The sequence below is a fragment of the Schistocerca serialis genome, chromosome 1 (genome assembly GCF_023864345.2).
Source record: "Schistocerca serialis cubense isolate TAMUIC-IGC-003099 chromosome 1, iqSchSeri2.2, whole genome shotgun sequence".
Lineage (NCBI taxonomy): Eukaryota > Metazoa > Arthropoda > Insecta > Orthoptera > Acrididae > Schistocerca > Schistocerca serialis.
Window position 1 is genome coordinate 520,766,104 of NC_064638.1, and position 24,102 is coordinate 520,790,205.

General features: G+C 43.8%; 1 protein-coding gene across 1 annotated transcript in view; it reads right to left on the reverse strand.

Annotated features, from left to right (window-relative positions):
• Positions 1-24,102, reverse strand: part of LOC126486316 (uncharacterized) — a 259,900-nt gene that overhangs the window by 36,949 nt on the left and 198,849 nt on the right. The window contains exons 14-15 of the mRNA XM_050108943.1: positions 7,752-8,164; positions 126-383 (exon numbers count right to left, since the gene is read on the reverse strand). Coding sequence (XP_049964900.1) covers positions 126-383; positions 7,752-8,164 — 671 coding nt within the window. The remainder of the gene's footprint in view (positions 1-125; positions 384-7,751; positions 8,165-24,102) is intronic.

Genomic DNA, 24,102 nt, shown 5'->3' on the forward strand with positions numbered 1-24,102 from the left:
TTCAGCCTGTATTACTGATAGGATTATTTTTATATGGAAAGTCTTTCTAGTTTACTCGTTCCACTTTGGAATCGCTGTTTAGTACTTTATGGTGCCAGAGTTTATGTTTCTGTCGTTAGAGTCACCTCCAAATTCGTCGCTGTCACTGGGCTCGAGGCTGGGGGCGGAGGCGTTGGCGGCCTCGAGCGCGTGCAGGCGCCTGGCGCAGCAGTAGCGGTGCTGCTCGGCGGGCGGCACCATCTGGGCGTCCAGCTGCTGCTGGTACGCCAGCTGCGCGATCACCACCAGCTGCGGGTCATCGCTGGGCAGCACCTCAGACAGCACCACCAGCTGCTGCATCGCGTCGCCTTCCCACGGAGGCGGCGCGTCGATGCTGCTGCTACCTGCAATCACAAGCGACAGTTCCCGGTTGGTGCTGGCATACCAGCTGTGCAGCTGTCATCAGCGGTGTGTCTCCAGGAAGCAGTTCTACAGACTACACCACAAATGCTGTACCATTCCGTCCTCCCACGTTGCTGCTGTGTTCGCCCTGGTTTCACTTACCTTCCCCAGCTACTTTTGTCATTATGTACCAGATACCACACTGAAAAAAAGCTCACACTAACTACCTGACAATAAGCGTGTACCACAGATGAGACGGATTCCATATCAAAATGAGTCCAAACGCCTCATGCTTTGTAACCACCAATAAAATAAATTCATAAATCTTCCAGTCAGTCATGTAACACCCAAAGGGCCTGTTTTCACTCTATTCCCATTCTTCATTTTCACACCTAATACACTTAAAGTACTTTATCCTTTCCACCTCCTTCAATGTTAGACTTTAACCTAACTCTTCAGAACTAATATCACCCCAACTACAATTCAACTAGTTTTTTCCCTGACGCAATCAAAGACCTTTAAAACAAACCATTCCAGAATCTATGCAATAGGACAAACCACCTGTACCTTGACCCCCATGACTTCTACCTTATTATTTATAATAGTGCTATCCAATTAACTAACGAAGTAGATTACTGTAACTACACCTCGATCTTAAACTCACATGGAAGCATCCAATAAAAGCCAAGAATCGATTCAAATTATTAAAACTAAACTGGCCGAACATTTGGAATATATCTGGCAACCATGCCTCACAGCTATAAAGCCCTTGAGAGGTGGCATGAGCCCCCTCTCATATTTCTATCTTACGATTTTCCTCTCTAATTGCATGCAGTGAAAAGTCGCTATTCCTTCACACGCGGACTTCCCACGCAGCGTCTCTCGTCACCCGGGTGGTCCGTTGACAGGCGGGCTCTGCTGATCTGGAAAGGGTTAAGCCGACGGGTGTGAGGAAGTCGAGTGAATGCTTTGCAGACGCCGACATTGTCAAAAGACACGCCCGGGACACGCCCGGAGGGGTCTGAAGTAGCGGCTGGGCTAGAGGTTCCGTTACTTCGCAGAATCTTAGCGAAAACACTTTCTGGTGGGCTACCAGCGAGGCGTGGGAATGACTTGTGTACCCAGGCAGTTGTGACGGGAAAATTCCCGCGCTTTCAGCAAAATAGTAACTGTGATTGGCTTGCTCAGGGCATAGCTCCGTGACGTAGCAAAATCAGCGCAGAAATTGGCGCCAAGAATCTCCATTGGTGGAATGGTAGTGCTCCGGCAATGGAGTGGAATTTTCCGCCGGTTTTCGAGTTGCTGATTGGAACGTTTAACCACGGCCACTGTCGTGGGGGCGGGAATGTTGTGTGTTCAGCCTGTACGGGTGCTCTAGGTAGTCGGCTCTCGCCTTTCGGTCGAGGACGTCGAAGCAACAAGCCATCGCCTCCGGTACGCCAGATCGTGTTCTGGCAGTTAAGAAGACAGTTTGGTAATGTATGTCCGCAGCACCGGCAGATAGGGAGTTTCCTAGGTGATAATCAGAGCTCAGCAGAGTGCGCCTGTTCGTCTTTCTCTAACTTTGTTCTGTCTTGAGTAGCAGCAATTAATGTTGGGTTAGCTGTGTGTCTCTCTTAAGATTTGAGTGGCAAGGAATTGGCTCCACATACCACTTCGTCTTAAACCTCAAAATCTAGTTTAGGGACAACTTCACCTTCACAGCGTTTGTTTGAGTATCCAATTTGACCCAATTTGATGTATTATAAATGTTTCATGTGTTTTTGTTTATTATTTTGTGTTTAGTCTTAATAAATCCTATTGTTATTTTGGACAGAACTTTGATTCTGTTAATCGGTAGAGCAACCCATCATTTCCCACTACGTTAATGAAACCTTCCTTTATTTAACTTATTTATCAAATTATATTATTGCAGGTGCCAAACTCTTTTCTACTCCACTTGCAGGGTTGATTACAGTCAGTTCGCGTATATTTTTTTATCCATGTGCAACAGCAAAAGTCGGAGTTAGAATAGGGGGGGCTTACAGCATCATTTACATATGTAGATTCTAGAAGAATTTAGTGTTAAATACACTGCTTGCCCCGGCACCTCGCACCCTTATCTGTCTTATACTTTCATATGCCAACATCGACTTACTTATGACTGCAACGAACTTCCATAACTCCCTCCAAACCCTCAAATACAAGTTTCTCTATCTTGCTTTCTATATCCACACACCCATCGCAGAAACAATATTCACCAACCCCATTGTTTTCTACCTAACATTCAATGTTAGTATTCTGCCACCGCAAAAGGCATACAAATATCCAGAAACTGTATCTGCAAACACTCTGGTAATAAAAGTTCAAAGACTTCCAACACAAGACCATGAAATCTGGCTCATCATCTACCCTCATCATTAGGTCTAACATACGCTCCATCCTTACCCACATCAGAGCTCTCATATGCTTTCATTTCCTTTCCTTTCCACCTTATTGGCCTAAAGTTCTTCCTGCCACAAAATACTACATCTATTACAGACCCCTACGGCTAACTCATTATATCTAAGCACACATTCCAAGCCTGCTGAGCCCACACGTTAATCGACAGAATGATATTACCTCTCCTAAAACTACTTTATACGAGTTGTTTGCCAATATCTGCTGATTCTGGTACTCTGCTGTATCTGTATCACACAATATCTGAACGTGATGCGCAAACCATCTTCACACTTTCTTGGATTGGAGTTACGTACAACTTCCATCACCAAACTACGAAAATTGTTCTAAAATCTGTCTTCCCAACGAAATATAAATCATGCTATTTCTTCTCCACGTTAGCGTTTCTGGTCTCAATGTTCCATTCTTAAACATGGCACTTATCACCCCATCATCAAAATCCCCCTGACTCTGATACCTCCATATGAAACTGCCACTGCACTTCTGCAGCTCACACTATCTTCCAAATTATTTAGCTCAATTCTCGTTTATGCCTCAAGTCCTTCACAGTTGCTGTGCAGGTACAGCTCATAAAATCAACAATGTGCTACCCAACTCCACTGCATTCTTTATTCGGGTAATTTAATATCATCAGACATCAGTACTAAAAAACACAAATAACATAACTTATTTAACATGTAAATAATACTAGTACATTCATTTACATTTTAATTAATAATCATGTAATAATAATAATCTTCAACAGACCCAGTGGCTATGGGTGGACAACGAACTGCAGTCATCCTCCCCCAATGTCGTCACTGGACATCAGTTTAGAGGTGTACGATCTTCCGATCGCTATTGCCAGTTATAAAAGGACAGCTTGTATGCCTTCGAAGCTTGGGTGCTGTGCAGCTTTGAAGTATCTTACGAGATGAAAGTCATTTATGACACATAAGTGTCGGCGAAAGCTGCTTGTACTAATTTTCTTCTATTTATTCAAATCTTTGTTGGCGAAACATTTCCTGTCATTACCGCCTATCATCTGTGGATAATCATATATATATATAGTCACACAGCACAGATAGATTCTATATCGCCTTCAGGTAGCTCCCTACTGAGTGAGTACTGTTACAGCCGTTCAATCTAAGGGAAGTCCTTCACACTACCAGCAATCGAACTTGGACCTCCGTATGGCACTTAAGCCGACCGTTCAGCTACAGAGACGGACCCAAACGCATACATACAGACGAAATTTCTCAAAGTCTGGAAACTGTAACAATGGTATGAATGAGACAAAATTAAAAAACGTGAGCAACTGAAAAGCACTTTCAGGCATTTTGACTTCTTTATGAACTGAGTGTATGTGGTAGTGTTGAGCCCTTACCAGAAAAATGGCATCCGAGGAAGAGTGGCTAGTTTCGTGGATCCCGTTGAGATCCTACATGGCACAATGTGTGGCCCCTCTGAACCTACCGATTCCATATTTGATGACAGCCCCAATAACATGCGAGCAGCACCATCGCCGAATGATGAACCGCAGTCTCGACAGTGAACAGTCTTGCTTCTGTCGAATTCCGACATGTGCTGACGGACGTTTCTCTTTCTTACACGTGGCATGACACGATCTTACAACCAACCAACATTCGAATGAGATATTTGAATGACAAACCCACTATTTAATATCCCCCTACGTATACAATGATAATGCCAGCTAGTACACTCGGTTGCGTTGAATTGCTAATTACTTGCATATCCAGAATTTGTACATTTCATGCTAATTTAATGAGTGTAAGATGCCACCTTCATGGTGTGACAATTTTAATCACCAGTATTGTGCATGAGAAATTAGAAGATTCCAACACTCGCTGCTAACAAAAAAATATCTGTTTTTCATTTATTGTATTTTCACTTCTTCACTCGTTAGTGGCTGCTCCATAGAGGTAAGAGCTTCTTAGCATTGGTACAGTCTAACACTTTGCAGCCGGAAGAATACTAAAATATAGAAATCATTTTAATATATTCAAAAAGTTGACTTTTTTAAAAATCATTGAAAGGTTTCTTAAATTGATATTAAAAGCAGTTAATACCACCTTAACACCATTTCTTCAAGTAACGATGTATTTGATAATTTGACTCATATGAAGTTGAGAACATTTTTATTGGAAATCAGTAACCAGCCACACTTTTCTTTCAAATTACAATAAAATCATGAGATAGCTTACATGTTTTTTCTTGGTTAAAACTCCATGGTGAATATTTTTGCACATGTGTTGCCCTAAGTTAAAAAGAACTTAACTGTTTGAATTTTACATCGATTTTACATACTTACATCTGATCATTGTATTTAAAACAAGCAGATAAAACATAAGCTGCTGATGTACTTCTATGAGCTGGAGAGGAAAGATCTGTGCGAGGAAAATATAAGTTGCACTAGTGGAAGTTGAGCTTTTGATGATGAGAGGCGGGGGGGGGGTGTCGTAATGGAGTGAGTGGAACAGTATGTCATGGTGAGTGTAACGTAACATGATTGTTGCTAGGAAAATGTGGGCTCTGGGGGGGGTCACTACATGTAATTCTAGGCCTCAGAACAGCTGGAATATACAAAATACCGAGTGCGTGTGAGCAGTTTTACGTCTGTCAGAAATCCCGTACTATTGAACAGCGCCGCGAAGACCCTGAAAGATGTTTCCGCCTACGCTCTCCCGAAAAACCAGCTGTAGCGGAACATGCTCTGAAAAAAGGACTCCGAATTTCATTTCAACTTCTATTATTAAACGGACCAACGGCTTCACGGATAGCATGAGAAACGAAGCGATGGTGATAAAAATATCGTACAACACCCTCAATAGCTGAGAACGGCCAGGGATTCTGTAATTGGGGAACTGAAGCGGGCGCCCCACCAAAACATTAACATTTATGGTGTGGGATCAAGCAACGGTGACGTCAATGGCAAAGACGTGGCTACATAGGCATGGCAGCAGCTTCCAGACTACAATCAACCAATTGACTATGGCAGAGGAGATCTCTACGCAAGCTCTTGAGTAATTAGCCACTTGACACGGTTTCAACCTGAGAATATTTTATTAATGAATATCGTCGTGGTGCATGCATTCGTATATAAACCTAATGGGACTGTACGACGTGATGTTAGTAAAGGGTTTTAGTCGGTTTGAGAAAAATTATAGTTATTGATGCTTTGTTCAAGTCAGTGTAGTAATCAGGATAGCTTTGTAGCAGACTGCAGGGATTTCTATGCAGAAAGTGCGTTCATTTAGATGTGACAAGGATCAGTGTGCGTTTTTGTGAAGTATTTGTTTAAGAGATGTGCTGTAGTCAACATTCCCTGTCATTCTTCCTCAGGTGCTACATTAGTTACGTTACTGTGTTGATAAGAATACATATAATCCGTACTCGGACGGCCGGTGTGGCCGAGCAGTTCTAGGCGCTTCAGTCTGGAACAACGCGACCGCTACGGTCGCAGATTCGAATCCTGCCTCCGTCATGGATGTGTGTGATGTCCTTAACTTAGTTAGGTTTAAGTAGTCCTAAGTTCTAGGGGACTGATGACCTCAGATGTTAAGTCCCATAGTGCTCAGAGCCATTTGATTTCAATCCGGACTTTACAAGTGAATGTGAAATTTATTTTCAACCAAACATTTTAAATTTTTTTTGTATTAGGCATAATCAGTGGTTTTTATATGTTTTCTCCTACACAGGAGCCAATGTGTATGTGAAAAGAATGAGAAACATGAAAACCACTGATGACGTGTAACACGAACAGAGAAAATATGTTTGATTAAAAGCAAACTAAACATTCAGTTGCAAAAGACAGTTAATATTCATTCTTATCTAGTTATTCTTATCTAAATAATAAACATTATTGATTTGCTGTTATTGGTGTGGCTAGCTCTGTTTGTGTTTTATTGTGCAACTACTTAAATTTTGTATCAGTGGATGGGACAGAGATATCTGCACGTTCATAGACTTTCGAGTATAGAATAGTCGAAATGACTCATCAGAAATTGCGAAAATGTTCGAGAGAAAAAAATGGAAAGTGAGTATCTTCCTGAGGTTGTTGGGTAGAGGGAGGAGACAGCAAGGGGTGGAATCAGTGCCAATATGACACTGAAATTCTTAGAGGACGTTATGGGCTGTGTTTCGTACACTTTGGTACATATTTGGCAACAAACTCGTCCTTTTTTGCTGCATTAAGTATACTTGTGATACATTTTTGGCTATCAGTGTGTGAAATCTCAGTAGTGAGCAGAGACTGTAGAGGGAGCGTGGATCAGTCAGGATTAAATTGCCTGAAATGTGTGTGATTATGAGAAGCAGTAAAATCTGTTTGCATGAAGTAAGGAGGGAAAGAAGATTAAAATTTAACATCCTGTTAACGATGACTTCATTAGAGATGGAGAACAATCTCGGATTGGAGAAGGATTGGCAATCAAACCAAGGCTAGCTGGACAGGAACTGAACGACTGTTCTCCTGTACGCAAATCCAATGTCTTACCACTGCGCTACCTTCTCCAGTTTGCAGAAATGAGGTGATCTGGTGGATAATGAAGGGTGTTGGAACTTAAGCGCTTGGTTTCATTTATGTGTACCTATGGAATACCTGAAGGCATTTCATCTGATGAGGTGGTAGTCTTGGATAACTATTTCGTGGGCGTTCGGAATGAGATAGATGTGGACATGCAGTGGTGTGAATAGAGTAGTGTGTATGACAGTATGTGGTAAATTTCACTCCGACGAAGGGTTCACATAATAAACCAATTTCTTTGTGCTGGGTTCTACAGCTGGTAGGAATTTGTCGATGGTTAAAACTACAATTCCATTGAGGCAATACACCTAACGAGATTAGGAGATGCTAGGACGAGATCAGATGTGGACTGAGGAGTCGTATTGTTTTAGCGTTGACCAACGACTTATCTCGAGACGACACTTACGGTGTGGTGGAGGAATGACCCATCCGATGGGAGGCGTCTGCACGGCGTTTGCGGCAGGTGCGAAGGCGGCGGCGGCGGCAGCTGCACTGGAGACGATGCTGGCTGCAGCTGGCAGCGCCGCGACCGGAGGCGCTGCTGCGCCGGCAGCTGCTCCACCGGCTGCGGGTGAGGACAGCGGCGCGGCCACGCCCAGGGCTCTGCCGAAGGCGGGCGGCGCGGCGGGGGCTGTGGGCGCGGCGGGCGGCGCCTGCGCTGCGGGGGCCGGCGCGAGGCTGGGGGCGGAGCCGGGGGTGGAGGGCGGCCCGCCGCTCAGGTCCAGGTCCAGGTCGTGCTGGAACGCTATTACCTCCAGCGCCTCCTTCAGTGCGTTGCCCTGGCTGTCCATCGCAGCCTCCACCTCTGCCGGATCCGGCCTGCAAATCGGGATACGGATAATAGTTTTCATCAAAGATATGGGAGAAAATACAAAGTAGTTTAATGTGTTTTACAATTTGAGAATATAAGTATCGTTGGATGGGCTGATATGAGCTTAAATTGTGTTAAAACTACATGATAACCCACACACATGGAGAGAATAGTCGAAAATCCCCATGAAGCTTCAGACACATCTAGCTGAAGCAGATTTTTCATTTCAAACATTCGCGCCAGTCTTTTACGTCGTTGGTAGCTTTTGGAATTGTACGTGGTCTAAGATATGTTTGGCTGTATCTACATTCAAATTCGCAAGCGAAGGGTACTTCTGGAACCACTGTCATATTCTCGGTTTTCTATTCCATTTACAAATCACATGCGGGGAGAACGACTGTCTATAAACATTGATAATTTCGCGGAACATATCTGGGAGGCAGTAATATGGATCGCACGCTCTCGGAATGTCAACTGTAAACCTCTTCGTGATATACAATGCCTCTCTTGCAGCGTCTGCCACTGCAGTTTGTTGGTATCTCCGTAACAGTCTCGTGCTTACTAAGGGATCACGGGACGAAATGAGTAGCTCTTCTAACAATCCAACCCGGTAAGGGTCCCAGAATGATGAGTAGAACCCAAGAATAAGTCTTACAGGTGTTTTGTAAACTACTTCTTTAGTGGATACAATATATTTCCTTAATATTCTTCCATATTATCTCAGTTTGGCTTATGATCTGCTTACATTAGTTTTATTTGATCATTCCAGTTTACTTGGACCCAAATGGCTGCTGATACGTATCCTACAGTTCTTACTGTCTCCAGCAGTTTACTGCCAGCACTCCAATGGGTGTCATCGGCTATTTATGTGCAATACGTTACATACCCCCCCCCCTCCCCCCCATGGATCTTGCCGTTGGTGGAGAGGCTTGCGTGCCTCATCGATACAGATAGCCGTAGGTGCAACCAAAACGGAGGGGTAGTTGTTGAGAGGCCAGGCAAACGTGTGGTTCCTGAAGAGGGGCAGCAGCCTTTTCAGTAGTTGCAGGATCAACAGTCTGCATAATTGATTGATCTGGCCTTGTAACACTAACCAAAACTGCCTTGCTGTTGTGGTACTTCAAACGGCAAGGGGAAACTACAGCTGTAATTTTTCCCGAGGGCATGCAGCTTTACTGTATGATTAAATGATGATGGCATCCTCTTGCGTAAAGTATTCCGGAGGTAAAATAGTCCCCCATTCGGATCTCCGGGCGGGGACTACTCAACAGGCAGTCAAAAAAAAAAAAAATGGTTCAAATGGCTCTGAGCAGTATGGGACTCAACTGCTGAGGTCATTAGTCCCCTAGAACTTAGAACTAGTTAAACCTAACTAACCTAAGGACATCACAAACATCCATGCCCGAGGCAGGATTCGAACCTGCGACCGTTGCGGTCTTACGGTTCCAGACTGCAGCGCCTTTAACCGCACGGCCACTTCGGCCGGCGAATAGGCAGTCATTATCAGGAGAAAGAAAACTGTCGTTCTACGGATCGGAGCGTGGAATGTCAGATCCCTTAATTGGGCAGGTAGGTTAGAAAATTTGAAAAGGTAAATGGATAGGTTAAAGTTAGATATAGTGGGAATTAGTAAAGTTCGGTGGCAGGAGGAACAAGACTTATGGTCAGGTGAATACAGGGTTATAAATACAAAATCAAATAGGGGTAATGCAGGAGTAGGTTTAATAATAAATAAAAACATAGGAATGCGATTAAGCTACTACAAACAGCATAGTGAACGCATTATTGTGGCCAAGATAGACACGAAGCCCACGCCTACTACACTAGTACAAGTTTATATGCCAACTAGCTCTGCAGATGATGAAGAAATCGATGTATGTATGATGAGATAAAAGAAATTATTGAGGTAGTGAAGGGAGACAAAAATTTAATAGTCATTGGTGACTGGAATTCAGCAGTAGGAAAAGGAAGAGAAGGAAACGTAGTAGGAGAATATGGATTAGTGCTAAGAAATCAAAGAGGAAGCCGCCTGGTAGAGTTTTGCACAGAGCATAAGTTAATCATAGCTAACACTTGGTTCAAGAATCATGAAAGAAGATTTTATACATGGAAGAACCCTGGATGTACTAGAAGGTCTCAGATAGATTATATAATGATAAGACAGAGATTTAGGAACCAGGTTTTAAATTGTAAGACATTTCCAGGAGCAGATATGGACTCTGACCACATTCTATTGGTTATGAACTGTAGATTAAAACTGAAGAAACTGCAAAAAGATGGGAATTTAAGGAGATGGGACCTGAATAAACTGAAAGAACCAGAGGTTGTACAGAGTTTCAGGGAGAGCATAAGGGAACAATTGACAGGAATGGGGGAAAGAAATACAGTAGAAGAAGAATGGGTAGCTTTGAGGGATAAAATAGTGAAGGCAGCAGAGGATCAAGTAGGTAAAAAGACGAGGGCTAGTAGAAATCCTTGGGTAACAGAAGAGATACTGAATTTAATTGATGAAAAAAGAAAATACAAAAATGCAGAAAATGAAGCAGGCAAAAAGGAATACAAACGTCTCAAAAATGAGATCGACAGGAAGTGCAAAATGGCTAAGCAGGGATGGCTAGAGGACAACTGTAAGGATGTAGAGGTTTATCTCACGAGGGGTAAGATAGATACTGCCCACAGGAAAATTAAAGAGACCTTTGGAGAAAAGACAACCACTTGCATGAATATCAAGAACTCAGATGGAAACCCAGTTCTAAGCAAAGAAGGGAAAGCAGAAAGGTGGAAGGAGTATATGGAGGATCTATACAGGGGCGATGTTCTTGAGGACAATATTACGGAAATGGAAGAGGATATAGATGAAGATGAAATGGGAGATATGATACTGTGTGAAGAGTTTGACACAGCACTGAAAGACCTAAGTCAAATCAAGGCCCCGGGAGAAGGCAACATTCCATTAGAACTACTGACAGCCTTGGGAGAGCCAGTCCTGACAAAACTCTACCATCTGGTGAGAAAGATGTATGAGACAGGCGAAATTCCCTCATACTTCAAGAAGAATATAATAATTCCAATCCCAAAGAAAGCAGGTGTTGACAGATGTGAAAATTACCGAACTATCAGTTTAATAGGTCACAGGTGCAAAATACTAACACGAATTCTTTACAGACGAATGGAAAAACTGGTAGAAGCCGACCTCGGGGCAGATCGGTTTGGATTCCGTAGAAATGTTGGAACACGTGAGGCAATACTAACCCTATGACTTATCTTAGAAGAAAGATTAAGGAAAGGCAAACCTACGTTTCTAGCATTTGCAGACTTAGAGAAAGCTTTTGACAATGTTGATTGGAATACTCTCTTTCGAATTCTGAAGGTGGCAGGGGTAAAATACAGGGAGCGAAAGGCTATTTACAATTTGTACAGAAACCAGATGGCAGTTATAAGAGTCGAGGGACATGAAAGGGAAGCAGTGTTTGGGAAGGGAGTGAGACAGGGTTGTAGCCTCTCCCCAATGCTATTCAATCTGTATATTGAGCAAGCAGTAAAGGAAACAAAAGAAAAGTTTGGAGTAGGCATTAAAATCCATGGACAATAAATAAAAATTTTGAGGTTCGCCGATGACATTGTAATTCTGTCAGAGACAGCAAAGGACTTGGAAGAGCAGTTGAACGGAATGGACAGTGTCTTGAAAGGAAGATATAAGATGAACATCAACAAACAACAAAACGAGGATAATGGAATGTAGTCTAATTAAGTCGGGTGATGCTGAGGGAATTACATTGGGAAATGAGACACTTAAAGTAGTAAAGGAGTTTTGCTATTTGGGGAGCAAATTTGATGATGGTCGAAGTAGAGAGGATATAAAATGTAGACTGGCAATGGCAAGGAAAGTATTTCTGAAGAAGAGAAATTTGTTAACATCGAGTATAGATTTAAGTGTCAGGAAGTCGTTTCTGAAAGTATTTGTATGGAGTGTAGCCATGTATGGAAGTGAAACATGGACGATAAATAGTTTAGACAAGAAGAGAACAGAAGCTTTCGAAATGTGGTGCTACAGAAGAATGCTGAAGATTAGATGGTTAGATCACATAACTAACGAGTAGGTAAGGGATCGGTTGGTAGGACATGTTCTGAGGCATCAAGGGATCACCAATGTAGTACTGGAGGGCAGCGTGGAGGGCAAAAATCGTAGAGGGAGACCAAGAGTTGAATACACTAAGCAGATTCAGAAGGATGTAGGCTGCAGTAGGTACTGGGAGATGAAGAAGCTTGCACAGTATAGAGTAGCACGGAGAGCCGTATGAAACCAGTCTCAGGACTGAAGACCACAACAACATAAACGTTACATTTATTTGGGTTTAGGGTGAATTGCCAGTTCCTACTCCAATCTCTGCTCCTCCTCAGCTTTTCTTACATTTTTTGCTATCTTCTAGCGTTGAAAACGGCTATAGACGAGGCCTGCTCACCGACGTACTCGCACGGACTGTCTCGTACTCACGCCTCAGCAGTAGGCAACCGGCAGACTCAACTGCGAGTAACCTATGGCGCAGAGGAGTGGAGGGGAGGGGAGGAGGTATTGGAACATGGCAGCTCAGCATGAGAAACTGTTGTCAACGAGTCTGTCCCACGGCCGCTAACGTTAGTTCTGGGCAGATATATCACTGCTTTCGTGGCAAGTTTTTTTCCCTAAGACTGTTGCATTAATGAGAAATGACAATGAAATGAGAGTTACATCTCTTCTAATTGATGAGACGGAGGACATGGTACAGCTAAGTACAAAGAAATAAGATTTGTTACGATTGATACTGCCTTGAGGAGAATGTCGTTTACGTACAAAGTCTAACTTACCTTGATATTGTGATTATTTTATTCCCATGTTAAACTTAGGAACAATGGATGTCAATGAATATAACTTATTTTGTTTTTCACTATGGCAGCAATTTATGGTACCGGCTTCTGAACACAGTTTCAAAGGAAAACTTTTAAGTTGAGCGCTGTCGGTGAGTTTTGTGCGTAGATTTCTTTCTTTTCGCTGCGGAAAAGATTGCATGCTCAATTATGTAGGTCCAAACATCGACGTGATCGTGGCTGTAAACTTGTGAAGTCGTGGAAATGTGTGTCGAAGAAAATTTTTATGCTAGTCTACAGGATTTATTTTATTATGAAACTTGTCACACAACTGTCTGTCACATTGCAGATCTGTAAGTAGTAACTGTAGCTAAGTATTCTGCACTGACGTATTACAAATTGATATTGGTGTGTCTGACCCTGGCTCTGAAGTTCCTAACGTAGCCACAACGCTGCTTTTTATCAATTTTAAAAGAGCTACTTCCTACTTTAAGCACTGCGTCATCAAATATACAGGGTGTTTGGGTATAAATGGTTCAAATGGCTCTAAGCACTATGGGACTATGACTGAGGTCATCAGTCCCCTAAACATGAACTACTTAAACCTAACTAACCTAAGGACATAATACACATCTATGACCGAGGCAGGATTCGAAACTGCGACCGCAGTAGCACCGCGGTTTCGGACTGAAGCGCCTGGAACCGCTCGATCACAGCGACCGGCAGGTGTTTGGGGAGGAAAGGTCAATATTTTACACAGTGATAGAATAAGTAATTCTGAACAAAAAAAGTTATATGAACATAGGTCCGCAAATGCTTCGTTAGGAAAATATGGGTATTGAAAAGAACTTTAATTCTGCAAAATTGATGAGCACAACATTAACATACACGCAATACAACTGGCCGTAACGTGATTTTCTTGAAAACAATGTCACAGAGAAGTACAGTTATGCTACAAATTTTTACATAATGTTCATTTCCTTTGCATTTAGTACATAATGCATTACAACATGCATGTTACATGTATTCAGTTGAAAAAGGCGTAGGCTGGCTGGGGTGGCCGAGTAGTTCTAGGCGCTACAGTCTGGAACCGCACGACCGCTACTGTCGCAGGTTCGAATCCTACCTCGGGCATGGATGTGTGTGATGTCCTTAGGTTAGTTAGGTTTAAGTAGTTCTAAGTTCTAGGGGACTGATGAACTCAGAAGTTAAGTCCCATAATGCTCAGAGCCATTTGAACCATTTTGAAAAAAGCGTACCATGTCTTTTACAAATGGCTTTAACACTTATTGGACAGATGTTGTACGGTTCACAGAACAGGTTCGAATATCCCAGCATGAACGTCAATGCACTTTTGCTGTCTAGTGATAACATGTTGTGTTGCTTGTTCAATTGCCTGTGTTTGGTTCCAAATCAATTCAACAGCGTCCATGCTGTGACGAAGCCGTTCATCGCGTGTATTTACCTTCAACTTGTGCACCTCTGATTTCATCCAACCCCATAAACAGAAATCTAACGGTGTAAGGCCAGGTGATCTTGGAGGCCAGTCAATAGTACCGCCACGGCCAATCCAGCGATTAGGATAGGTGCGGTTGAGATGGTCTCTCACACGTAAGGTAACATGTGGAGGGGCACCGTCATGTTGAAAGTACAGTCGTGGACAAAACGAGCGAGACCCCTCGCCTTTTCGTCATGCTGATCCGCACAGCTTTGAAGTCTGCTATACAGCATAACAGGCAAGGCGACGAAGTGCTACCAACATACTATGCACAGGCGTGAAATTGAAAAACTATCCGAACTTTGTCAGACTGTTTTCAATCACGTGTAAGATTATATTAACGCTGATTAGTGTGTTCAACACAACACGTAAATATAAAATATAAATGAAAGAAGAAACGTTAATTAGTATGAACTGCACTAATAAAAATGAATTCCAGCTTATCGAGATAACGTCACTGTTTTAGTAAGACAAAGTACCCCACATCGTTAGGAATTAGCAAAATATTACGCGCATTCGGCCACGAAACGGTGTGCGTCATGGCTCAGGCCAGTCACACTGGATTACCGTTGCTGAACTACCATGAAAGTGTGCAAATATAGCAATGCGTTCAGATTCATAACGAAATTCTGTTAAAAATCATTCAGTGCCACACTTAAGTCAATTCAGCTATCGTCAGAAGCGGAAAAAGTAGGCAGTAACAAGTATGAAATTCTACAAGAGTTTCATATTGACATCCACAAGAATAAAGGTAGCAATAAAACGCATTGGGGGCGCGAGAATTTCTTAAAATGGTTTTACTGATAGTCTATCTGTCTCCGTCGAGATTATAACCGAAAATAAACCAGACCTTCCTTGCAGTAACAAATACCTTTCACTACGCTACTAGACAACCCAAGTAAACAGCCCTCTATTTTTACCCCAGACATGAATAAGCCTGCAATTTCGCAATGAAAATGGCAAAATGATCTGCAGTTTCTGTTGCACAGAGCTTTCTGGACTCAAAAACATGAATTTTCTATCTTTATGTCACCGCTTATGTGACGATAATTTGGTATGTTTATCGAAATAGCAAAATACTGTTATTAGCGAGTAAATTTAGTAGGATAATTCTGCACCACCCCAGGAAATAAACGGCGACATAGCTGCCAAACATATTCTACAATGTTTCGAATTCTCCATAAGACTCACCACAGCCAGAAAACGTTCATTAGCCGAAGTGTTTCTTAAGCTAGCTAGCAATGGGAATACTCTCACTTCTAAAACGCGGTGGCATTAATACTGGGATCTGAATTACCACGTGTATAGGGAAATGGATTTTATTTGGATTCCTGTAAAGGTGATTTGGATCGAAAGCGTAGCTACGATTAGTATGCTGATGTATCGACTGCAACTATAACATTTCGAATAAAGAGTAGGGTGAATTATTTATGTGGCGCTCATCTTCATTTAACTGTCGTAGCTATTTTAGTTCTTAGGATTTCGTCACCTAAATCGGTAAAAATGGAACCCTACTAGTCTCACTTTCTCGGTCGTCTATCTGTCTACCCAACCCTTGAAACCCGTTTACCTCGAGTACGGGCAGACATAAAAAGCGGAAATGTGTCGCATTTCCTGCGGTATACGGTCCCTTGGTGGTGTAAAAAAGTGAGCTTCTATGTCAACGCAATCTAAAGATACGGCCGTTTATGTAAAGAAAATTTACGCGACAGGTCAAAAAATTGCTCTAAGAACTATGCGACGAAACTGCTTAGGTCATCAGACCCCTAGACCTAGAACTACTTAAACCCACCTAAGCTAAGGGCCTCACACACATCCATGCCCGAGGTAGGATTCCAACCTGTGACTGAAGCAGCCGCGCTGTTCGTGAGTGAAGCACCTAGAACCGCTCGGCCACCCGCTGAAACCCTTTTCATCATTAACAGAATTTCGTTATGAATCTTCACGCATTGCTAAATTTGCACACTTTCATGGTAGTTCAGCAACGGTAATCCAGTGTGACTGGTCTGAACGATGACACAGACCGTTTCGTGGCCGAATGCGCGTAGTATTTTGCTAATTCCTAACGATGTGGGGTATTTTGTCTTACTAAAACAGTGACGTTATCTCGATAAGCTGGAATTCATTTTTATTAGTGCAGTTCATACTAATTAACGTTTCTTCTTTCATTTATATTTTATATTTACGTGTTGTGTTGAACACACTAATCAGCGTTAATATAATCTTACACGTGATTGAAAACAGTCTGACAAAGTTCGGATAGTTTTTCAATTTCACGCCTGTGCATAGTATGTTGGTAGCACTTCGTCGCCTTGCCTGTTATGCTGTATAGCAGACTTCAAAGCTGTGCGGATCAGCATAACGAAAAGGCCAGGGGTCTCGCTCGTTTTGTCCACGACTGTACATACCAGTTCACTTGGCTAAAGGAACACCTTCCAATAGTTCCACAAATGAATTTTCCAATTTGTATTTGCTCCAACACTCTCCCAAGATTGGGCCACGTCATAAGCTACGTCTTTCAAATTAATACGGCGCAACTGCTTTAGCATGTCTTCTCCCTTGTCCATAGCAATAATTAAAGAGGAAAGCAAGTTTCTGCGGTAGTTTCTCTTCAGCGTCTCTAAGGTCCCTTGGTCCATAGGCTGACATAAGGATGTGACATTTGGAGGCAAAAACATGGCCTTTATATCTTGATCTTGAAGTTCGTCTTCATTAAGATGACAAGTGGCATTGTGTGGAAGCAACAATGCTTTGTGGGGCAAGTTGTTGGCTTTCAAAAACTTTTCAGTTTGTGGCACGAACTGGTTAAAAAACCATTCTTTAATAATGTCTGAGCTCATCCAAGCAGTTTTATGGTTGTAATATTTCACCGGTAAAGCATTTTAGATACATTTTTAAATGCTCTCGGGTTTTTTGGCTTACCTATCATAGACGGTTTCATTTTCAAATTTGCTGTGGCGTTACTGCATGCAAGAATTGTAACTCTTTCTTTGCCAGGTTTGTAGCCTGGCGCTGCCTTTTCGGCCTTTGACGCTAATTTGTTTTCCGGTAACATTTTGTAATTGAGACCAGTCTCGTCGCAGTTAAAAATTTGATCGCCTGTTAAGTTTTCCTTGTCCAATATCTTGTGAAGTTTATTCCTAAACAATTGAACAGCTTCAAAATTTTCTGAAAGCTTTTCACCACAGACACTAAGTTGCCGAATTCCGTATCTTTTCTTCCATCTATCGAGCCAGCCTACACTAGGTGTGAAATCAGGTTCACCTTCGTTTAGTTCGTTACGAAACTTCAAGGCTTTTTCCTGCAAAGTAGGTTCCGACATGGGTGCACCTTTATCTCTATGCTGAGTAAACCATAGGTACAAAGCTTCACTTACTTTTTCATAATCACATTTTTTCATGGTTTTCCGATCTTCCAAAACAGCCGAGGTTGCTCGCTGAGAACACCACTTCTTAATTTCATTGAGGTTCCTTTTCCAGTCTCCAACTGTTGTTTTCCGGAAGTTATAATTTTGCGCCACTTTTAATAAAGTTTCACCATTGTCTATTCTTTTTAAAGCTTTAAGTTTTTCTTCCATTGAAACGACCACCTTTTTCCATTTTGAAGCCATCACCACAAATTTTTACAATAAACAAAGTGCAACACGTCCACTCCACTACAGATCTAAGTTAGCACTGAGGAATGAGGAGTAGCAGACGGCGACAATGAACTGAGTATCAACAAACAACACGTTACGTCACTGACCTGTCGTCGACTGGTGCACGGCCGGCACAGTGCAAGGGTCGGATAACACAGAAGGTCGGGTAACCGAAGATTGGATAGTCGAGACTCTACTGTATTTGCGGACCTATGTTCATGTAACATTTTTGTTCAGAATTACTTATACTATCACTGTTTAAAATATTGACTTTTCGTCCACAAACACCCTGCATACGGTTGCATCTAAGGCTGCGGCGAACTTAACACACAGTCATCGTACGTATAATTGAAGGTAGAAGAAAGGAAAGGAAACGGAGGGGATCACTGCTGCAGCTGCACCGGGACATGATGCGGAATCAGCGGCGACGAGTGAAAACGTGTACCGGACTGGGAGTCGAAACGGGGATCTCCTGCTTACTAGGCAGGTGCGTTAACCACTTCGTCATCCGGGACAGAGCCTTACCGCAACTGCGCGGCACTATCTCGGCACGCCTCACGGCCGATCCACACTGCCACCGAGCGCCGCCTATCCGCAATTCCTGTCCATTTCCTCCAAGTTCACTCTCTGAGATTCCAACAGGGGGTGGGACGTATTTGTGCATCCGCACTGAAGAAGGTGGATCCATTGCTCAGCTAGGCCTATCAAATTATGTTATGGTATCTGTTCTTTCGGATATGTCCGAAAGAAAAGACACCATGTATTCATATAACACGGTCATTCCTCTGAATACACGGCAAAGTTTGCGTTTCCCCTGGACTACATAATGACGTCTGATTTCACATTTTACCGCGAGGGCTCAGTGCCCGTGTGGCGAGCGGTGTGTGAGCGCTCGTACTCGCCTAGCCGCCTTCTGAAGTGGCCTGCTATAGACAACAGCGTCGTCCATGCACAACCACGTGCAGCCTTAATCACTAGAACATTTATAAAAGTCGCAAATAGCAAAGGCTCTCTAACACTCCCGAATTTACCTTTACATCTTGTCGATTTCGTCCCATTAAGAACAACGTCTTGAGTTATACTCGCTCCAGTCACGTTAATATAATGTGACCACCTGTCAAAAAGATATTGGAAAGTGCCATTTTTCCATGCACGGTGGCACACAAACAGTTTACAAGCTTAGCCGCCTCGGAAATGCTTCCATCCTTGGCCTGAAAGTCAATTTTCATGCTCCGTTTGCACATTACACCAACGACTACACCACTGTTTGCCGCCGCCCCCCCCCCCCCCCCCGCTCCGGTTTACGGTTTATATACTCTATACCCTCCGCTGCCAATGTTACCTGCTGTCTGCGATTACTTCACGTTGACGTTGAACGTAGGCAGCGGTCTTATTAATGTGACTGGATTGTGTGTCTTCTAGGAAATGTAAACACATACTCGATAGACTCGTATTTTATTTCAGTAAATAACAGTTCAAAACTGTATCGAATGGCTTCTAAAAGTCAAGAAATATCTAGCATAATAACGTTTCAGCCGGCAGAAGTGACTGAGCGATTGTAGGCGCTACAGTCTGGAACCGCGCGACCGCTACGGTCGCAGTTTCGAATCCTGCCTCGGGCATGGATGTGTGTGATGTTCTTAGGTTAGTTGGGTTTAAGTAGTTCTAAGTTCTAGGGGACTGATGACCTCAGAACTTGAGTCCCATAGTACTCAGAGCCATTTGAACCTAACGTTTCATACCCTGCTCGAGAGATTTTGTCAGGGGCTATGCAGTTGGGTGGTTGCATTTTCCTACGTTTACTTCTTCAAGACGCCAACACTTCCAACACCTTACTGGTAAACCTGGTCGAAACAGCCTAACTGTTTCTTCATATTCACGTATTTTCAGCAGTATAGTGTCGCCACCTTAAAATTTTCGAGGATCGTCCAGTATTTGCGTTATTTACTTCTTTTAATACTAAGACCCACAACTAGTCTAACTCTTCATTCTTTGCTGTGGAAGTTGTTCCCATGCCCTTTTCCATTTCTATGGTCACTCTGTATCGTAGCGTAGTAACAATTAGTTCTGGGCACAATATTAGTGTCTGAGAGCTGCACTTGGTAGTTACTTGAGCTCAGAACACAATCTGCAGCTGTCTGTTTACCTGCGCTGTCTGAACTAACTCCTCTTTTTTTCTACAGGTGGGTGTGAATGATTCTTCAAATTACTGAACGAAACAAGTAGTTACCGTATCACGCCAATACCACGTAATACCGTCTGTAACCTCTATAATGGTGTCGATCCTGTGGAGAAGATGGTCTACAAATTTCTTTGAGTATGCCAATCTACTCACTGATAATGGAAATGTCGTGTGGCTAGGGCCTCCCGTCGGGTAGACCGTTCGCCTGGTGCAGGTCTTTCGATTTGACGCCACTTCGGCGACCTGCGCGTCGATGAGGATGAAATGATGATGATTAGGACAACACAACACCAAGTCCCTGAGCGGAGAAAATTTCCGACCCAGCCGGGAATCGAACCCGGGCCCTTAGGATTGACAGTCTGTCACGCTGACCACTCAGCTACCGGGGCGGACTACTCACTGATGATTAGATAACGTACAGATAGCAAACCGCAGGGACGTTCATGTGATCTAGAGAGCCAGGCGAGGTGCAGTAGAGTGCCTGAATTTTAGTCAAAACAGGAACGGCCCTGCGAACAAGGTTGTCGAAATCTTGGAAAGCGGCATTGTCCACAGCACGCTTGTTATGAAGATGTAAAACATTGGTCGCTGAAATTCTGGAACACCCTGCTTCCCTTTCAAGGTAACCTGAATGAGTGGGCTCAAGTATGGCGCGAAAAACCCGTCCAGAACGTTACAGAGCAACCTCCGGCAACAACTACGCCATCCATACCCTGCCTGTTAAATGTTGGTGGTCCACGAACCTTTTCCGTTCCTAGCGATTCGCCAAAGCTGCGCGGGAAGTCTTAAGCGGTACTCGGTGTTCTGCTGAGTCTTGCCGACTGGCGGGTCGGACGTCGGAGAGCGACCTGCACTGACCAGCCACAACATGATTACCACCTTCCTAATAGCCGGTGTGTCCACCTTTGACACGGGGAACAGCGGCGACGCGTCGCGACATGGAGGTAATGAGGCCTCGGTAGGTCGCTAGAGCGAGTTGGCGCCACATCTGCACACACAAGTCACCTAACTCCCGTAAATTCTGAGGAGGGGGGAGAGGGGGGGAGGATGAGTTCTGACGCCAAGTTCAGTCACATTCCAAATGTGTTCAATCGGTTTCAGATCTGATATGGCCAGCTGGGAGGCCAGCACAGCAACTGGAACCTGCCACTATGTTCCTCGAACCACTCCATCACGCCCGTGCCCTTGTGACATGGCCCATTATCTTGCTGAAAATTTCCACTGCGATCGGGAAACATCAACTAGTATACGATACTCGTTGGCCGTCATGGTGCCTTGCACGAGCTCCACTGCAGCCATGGTGCCCACGTGAATGTCCTCCAGAGCATAATGGAGTCACCACCAGCTTGTCTCCATCCCGTAGTACAAGTGTCGAGGAGGTGTTCACCAGGAAGACGACGGATTCGCGCTCTGCCATCCGCACTATGAAGAAGGTATCGGGATCCATCAGACTGTGCAACGCTCTGCCCTGCCACTATGCCGATGGTCACGTGCCCATTTCAGTCGTAGTTGCTGATGTCGTGGTGTTTGTATTGGGACATGCAAGGGTTGTCAGCTGCAGAGGCCCATCATTAGGAGTGTTCGGCGCAGTCTGTGTTGAGACGCATTCTGACTCAGCCCAGCATTGAAGTCTGATGTTAGTATCGCTACAGTTCGCCGCCTGCACTTTTTTACCAGTCTGCCCAGCCTATGACGTCCGACATCTATAATGAGGGGTCGCTACCTAATCCCATGAAGTCTGGACTTCGTTTCACCTGATTTCCGCCACGTGTTGAAGCCACTCACTACAGCACTCCTCGAACACCCGACTAGTCGTCCAGTTTCTGAAATGCTCGTGCTGAGCCTCTGGACCATGACAATATGCCCTTGTTCAAACTCAGATAGAATGTGTACCTATCACATTCTACACACGGACAGAGCGATCAATGACACTACACGCACCGTGCGTGTGTCTGAGTACCAATCATCCCTCGTCAGGTTGGTTGGTTGCTTGGTTGGTTTGTCGATTTCGGGTAGGAAGGAGACCAAACAGCCAGGTCATCGGTCCCATCGGATTAGGGAAGAATGGGGAACGAAATCGGCCAAGTTCTTTCAAAGGAACCATCCCGCCATTTGCCTGAAGTGATTTAAGGAAGTCACGGAAAACCTAAATCAGGATGGTCGGACGCGTATTTGAACTGTCATCCTCCCGTGTGCTAACACCACTGCGCCACCTCGCTCGGTCCTCGCGCCGGTCGCAGTGGCCGAGCGGTTCTAGGCGCTACAGTCTGGAACCGCGCGACCGCTACGGTCGCAGGTTCGAATCCTGCCTGGGGCATGGATGTGTGTGCTGTCCTTAGGTTAGTCAGGTTTAAGTAGTTCTAAGTTCTAGGGAACTGATAACTTCAGAAGTCCCATATTGGTCAGAGCCATTTGAACCACTTCGGTCCTCGCCCGGCGGCGCTGCCATCTCCTGGAGGGGTTTGTATCGATAATAGGTCGATAGTCGTAATGTTCTGACTGATCAATGTAAATATCGTGAAAAAGTTGCTTGGTAGAAGTTTACATTTGATCAGTAGACATAACTTTTGTCAGAGATAAAACTTAACCATCGATTTTCGTTTGTCAATTACGAAACTTATCGGTTCTATAAAGCTACTGTTTCATGATTTCTTCTCTTCTGCTAAAATTACCCTCAAGTTTATATACGGCGGCTGGACATAAACGCTTGAACATAAATGCAAATGCAACCTTGCAGGATGCACTGCAATAGCTGACCAAGAACGGCACCTTTGTAACATCCTCAATACGTTACAAGTGTCAGCCGTAGTCAGAACAGTGATCTGTGTAGTTGTGAGTGTATTATGTCGGATCTCATTGAATTCGAAAGTGCACAAATTATTGGTGCTCATATGGTGCGTACTTCTGTATCTAACGTCGCCGAAGTGTTTTACGTTTCAATAGGCACCGACCGAAGACCTTACCCCATGCAAGGAAGCGGAGAAACATCATCCACTGTATCATAATGCGGACGAAATTGTGTTTTGAATCATCGCGACGGAAGTCACTGAAGACGATTCTGACGAAAAATGAGAGGACTATAGCTAAAAAAGCCATTGCACAACTGAATGTCGCACTCGCAAAGCCTGTCAGCACAAAAATAACCAGAAGGGAGCTCCATAAGCAGGGAATTGCAGGCTGAGTTGCAATTCCAAAATGATGCATCAGTGTTGGAGATACTCGTATCAGGAAAACGTGCTACCAAAGCTATAAAACCATGAGTACGAAGCAATGGAAGTATGTCATTTGGTCGTACGAGTCTTGTTTCACACTATTTCCAATTCCTGGCCGAGTTTACATACCAACACTAAAACACTGCGGATGTTCGGTGGCAATTTGGGCAGCCATAACGCAGTATTCCATGGGTTTCATGGTTACTCTGCAAGGTCGAGGTACTGCCAGGGACTATGTAACCATTCTGCTTGATGAAGTCCATCACGTGGTAAAATGGTGATACTGTCTTCCAAGACGAATGATTCCTGTTCACACAGATCACATCGTCCAGGAGTGGTTTTGTGAGTCTGAGGATGAATTGTCGCATCTCCCCTGTGCATCACAGTCACCACACCTGAATATTATAGAGAATTTTTGGTATACTTTGAAGAGAACGGTTTGTGGTCGTTATCCATTTCTATCAGCATTACCTAAACTTGGCACTATTTTGCAAGAAGAATGGTGTTATGCCGGAGCCAAGGTAGCCCCTGAGGGCCGGCGACCCATATTAGACCACAGAGGAAGGGGTTGT